Source organism: Malania oleifera, chromosome 12 (genome assembly GCF_029873635.1).
Source record: "Malania oleifera isolate guangnan ecotype guangnan chromosome 12, ASM2987363v1, whole genome shotgun sequence".
Lineage (NCBI taxonomy): Eukaryota > Viridiplantae > Streptophyta > Magnoliopsida > Santalales > Ximeniaceae > Malania > Malania oleifera.
The window spans coordinates 71,316,961-71,321,461 of record NC_080428.1 but is presented as its reverse complement, the minus strand read 5'-3'; the positions used below and the strand labels follow the sequence as shown (position 1 = coordinate 71,321,461).

The following is a 4,501-nucleotide window of genomic DNA, read 5'->3' as shown; positions in this document are numbered from 1 at the left end:
GTATTCCTATTTGCAGTTTTGACTGGCTGAAATGTAGCAGAATTCTTATTGCCAGCACAAATTTAGAGGGACGCTCTTCATAATGAATTTTGTTATTTGTAAGATGCTAACTTATTCAACTAAAATGAAGTGAATTTAAATCATCAACAAAGCTGAAGTCAAAGGTTTGAGGATTGAACAAATAACACACATTTCATATAATTATTGTATTATTGTATTTTCTTATATGAGAATGAATAATTTTATCGGAGACTTTGAGAACGACTACAAATTCAGAACAATACTACCTTCCGATGGTGCTGGTACTGTTGTTCTTTTTATTAATGAAATGTGCAACTCCATAAAAGGTGAGGGGCACTGCACAGCTTGATATTAAAGTTAGGATGCTGATTGTTTCCGAGTAAAATGGTAATTGTGCCAAAAGCTCTGTTTTCATTTTTCATATTTCTTTTAAAAAAAATTTATTGCGATCTGAGCGGGAGAAGGAAACAGGGGTAAAGAAAGAACATTTACAATGAAAGGGCGATTCTCTCCAAGTGGATAACCAATTCTCTCAAGAGGAACCCTATTCCACAGGTCATATTTTATAATATGCTCCACTGCTTTTCAAGCCGTATCACAGTGTGGACTTGGTTCGCGACCCACAAATTTGCTTTGGCATAATTGAATGTTTGTGGTATTATGATATGATTAATTTATTAGATTTTTATATTTGCAATTTTTGGGGTTCCATCTTATTGCAAAAACGAATAAATAAATAAATAAAACTGTGCTTGCAGCCTCATTCCATGCTTAAATCAAAAATGATTCTGCGCACTTCAATTAAAGTGTATGCAGCAGAAAAAAGGCAATAGAAGATTGCTCCACGGTTCCACCCCCCTCATCTTTAGAACGTACGGTAGAGCGATTATTGGTTTTTCTTGGCAATTTCCTAAGCTTGACATCCCATTGATCTTCGCAAACTACAAGAAGAAGCAAACCAGAAGCCATGCCACCATGGAACGGATCAGCCATGTCCCTGGAAGAACACCAAGAAGATCTATGAACTTTAGAATTTCGAACATCAAAGACAACACACACACACACACACATGCAGACGCATATAGATGCTGCTGAAATATATTATTAGAAAGGCAATGTTTTTTATACCAGTCTGCGGTGGGAGAAGTCTTGAAGCATTGTTCCAGTATGACTCGAACAAACAAACTGTAGTGGTGTTTACTGCTCCAGGACAGTTGCAAACAAATGAATTGTAAGCTCCAGTGTACCCACAAACCCCATCGCTGGTTTGGCAACTGGCACACAAGCTTGGATAATTGTCATCAACATTGAACTTGTACTTCAGTGCCACTCCGTATCTCCATTTCTCTGGGTTGGTTTCCTGGTGGCTGTAAAACCCGGAATAAGAAGTGCAGTGCAGCTTCTGCAAATCCATTTGGAACGATGGTCCAAGATCCACTGGCGTGTATACACAACAAGTCGAGATAGGGAGATTGAGTGTGCTAATTGCATTGCAAGAGTAAAGGAGGCTGCAAATGGGTATGCCCTCAGGATCACAGAGAGGGGCTGTGGAGCTGTTTGACTTGTAAAGCGGTGATGAAGTGGTTGAGCAGTCAAGTAGAGCAAAGACATCACTGTCATGGAAAGTGAAGGGGGCATTCCAGTCTAGGCTGAAGCCTTTGCTTGGTTGTGAGCAAGAGCAGGTTGACATGGAGGGATCAGAGATGTAGATGACCTGGTTACTGTAATCTATGGAGGTGATGGGGTAGCAGCCACTGTGGGTGGTTAAGGTGAGTTTTTGCTGGTTGCAAGTAACATAAGGTTGGAATCGAGGGTCGCCGCAGCCAGGACCACTGCCAAATGGGTATCTGAGGGGTTGCTCCCCGCAGGTCTTTTGGCAAGTTTGGGATGAGATGAGGGAAGGAAGACAGACAAGGGAGATGACTGAGAAGAGAGGGATAAAAGATTGCTGCAGCTTCATTTTGATGGCTAGGAGAGACAAGAGTGAAAGGAGGCAGGCTATGTATATATATATATCAATTGTGTCGTGTTGTTAAATATTGGAAGTCGGTGGGTAGAGTGATGTATTGTATGCCATTTAATATTGTGCAACTCACTAGTTGACGACACTTTATTTTTTGGGTTCAGCAAATCCATTTGAGTTGAGGAGGCTGTAAGCTAAGTGATGAATATGGTCTTCTCGGGTTAGCAACTTTCGGTGTGGGAGGGAGGGTGGGGAGTGTGAGCTTTTGATTTCTACGCCTTTTCTGTGTTATTGGGTGCCTTGGTTTTATGGCTCTTTCTTGGACAGGCAACTTCCTCAAGAGGAAAAGGGGATTCAGTGTGCTTGCACAGAGCATTGTTTTAAGGCTCAATGAGGAACTCAATTGACTTTTTCTTGGGGGAATTGTGTGCTTAATTTTCTTATTAGCTGAACTGCCCAAATGAAAATCAACCCACCCAAGAGCTAAGAGTTCCAAATATTTCTCTTTCCATCATTTTCTGCATCAAAGGGAGGACATCATAGAGCAAAAAATTATTAGGTAGACCCGTCTACAAGAACAAATTTGTTTTCACCAGTCCTTCCTCTTTGGCTCATCATTTGTGTATTTGACCCAAAGATTTTAATTTCTTTAAGTCTGTATAGGCCTACATTATTGCATCTATTGATTCTCTTTCATGTGGACTCGTATCATCATGGATCCACATTACATAGCGTTTTATAAAGTTACACAGTTAAAATGGTTATTTCGTGGTTGGAGCTTCTTATTATTTTCTTCATCTTTTTGAGAATATGCTCATAATAAACCAATATTTAATACAATAAATGGACTGGAAATGAAATAAAAAGAAAAAATATATAATGAATATGTAAATGTGTAAAAATTAATTCCATTCTAATTTTGTCTCCAACAATTAATTAATAGTTTGGTCAATTTTTTGTACATACCTGGACATTAGCAATAAGGGCTGAGTTGGGGCAGGTGGCCCCACAACAATTTTGAAAATTAAAAAGGGCAATACGGTAAATTTCAAGGTAAAATCTATCAATACCCCCTTAGTTTTTTAAAAATGACACTTCACTCGCTGTTTTTTTTTAAATTACTAAAAGATTTTCAAAGATTTAAATTCAGTGATAAGATAAGCCTTTCACTAGTTGACAATTAGCCAACCGTTAAGTATATATGAAAAAATGATAAGCTTGTCATTTTTTATTCATTTGTGATTAGATTAGCTTCAAAAAGACATTAATTTAATAAATATAATCAAAAAAATTATTTAGTTAAGTACAATATGCTTTGAAAATTAAACTCATGAATAACTTGGACACGTAATTCTCCAGTTAATTTGTCCGATTGGTTTAGGTCAACCAGTTAATATAAGTATGACAACATAATTAAATTATTATTTTAAAAATTAAAAATATATGTAAAATAAGTAATTTAATAATTCAAAAAATAATTAAATAACTTTATTGTTCCAAAAATTGTTATGTATAATTTACATATAAATTAAATGACTAAATATATCTTTAAAATTAAAATATAGTTTAAAAATCGACTCATATCAACTGGTTGGTCGAATTGTCACTCGTTTTCTAAGTCTAACTGAATTCATATTTAATAACATAACAACTTAGTTAAAATTTTAAATAAATTAGTAAATTGGTTAGATCAAAGGTTAACCGATTAATATAAATTCAGGTGTTTTTATCTATAGCAATCATATTTTACACAAAGAATAACTAACATTCAACTTTATAATTTTAATTTATGAAATTTGAATTTTGAAATTTTAGTTTATATTTGTTTGTTTGTTTGTTTGTTTTTTTTTTTAACATTATGATTGTTAGGTTACTTGAATTTAAAAATATTGAATTATGATTTATTGGTTTTATAATGTTGTCTAGTCATTAATTTTTTACAAAATTACATCTAACAAACATTTTGTAATACTATAATTGTTAGGCATTTTATAATTTATTAATAATTTTTATATATTTTAGAAATCTTAAAATAATAATAAAATTATTTTATCATGTTTATGTCAATTGATTGATCCAAAGTGATCAAATCGATAAATCATTCAATTCGAGAATCGGTTAGGTTTTCAATTCATTTATTCAATTTTGAAGATATTATATTTTCAAAACATTATACTGATCAAATTTTTAAATTTAATTTATTTAATTCTATGTCATTTTTTTCATATATTTTTTAAAAATTATAAAATAATTATAAATTTTTTTTCATACTTTTGTAAATTGATTTATTCAAAACTATTGAATTGGGGAATAAGTGAAGTTTCCAATTCATTTATTTATTTTTGAAGATATTCACTAATTTTTTTAATTTAATTTAATTAAGTCAATATTACTTTAAAATATTATTTTATTAAGTGCAATTTTTTTTATATGTATTTAATGGTTGATTACCGATCAACTAGCAGAAGGTTTATATTGTCAATAAATTTGAATTTTAGAAATTTTTTTAATAATTTT

The 4,501-nt window shown here is 32.7% G+C and overlaps 1 protein-coding gene across 1 annotated transcript; it reads right to left on the bottom strand.

Moving 5' to 3' along the window:
• Positions 1 to 742: 742 nt before the first annotated feature.
• On the bottom strand, positions 743 to 1,994 carry LOC131144590 (wall-associated receptor kinase-like 20). Its single transcript, XM_058093314.1, has 2 exons — positions 1,150 to 1,994; positions 743 to 1,018 (listed from the first exon to the last, which is right to left on the bottom strand). Exons 1-2 carry the CDS (start codon positions 1,979 to 1,981, stop codon positions 963 to 965), a joined length of 888 nt encoding a protein of 295 aa, XP_057949297.1. The 5' UTR covers positions 1,982 to 1,994; the 3' UTR covers positions 743 to 962.
• Positions 1,995 to 4,501: the final 2,507 nt, after the last annotated feature.

What these genes read in the sequence shown, in the direction of transcription:
- LOC131144590 (XM_058093314.1), bottom strand. Translation starts at nt 1,981, where the DNA reads ATGAAGCTGCAGCAATCTTTTATCCCTCTCTTCTCAGTCATCTCCCTT. An exon ending in ACTTCTCCCACCGCAGACTG is followed by an intron (nt 1,019 to 1,149) that starts GTATAAAAAACA and finishes GTGTTCTTCCAG; the next exon opens with GGACATGGCTGATCCGTTCC.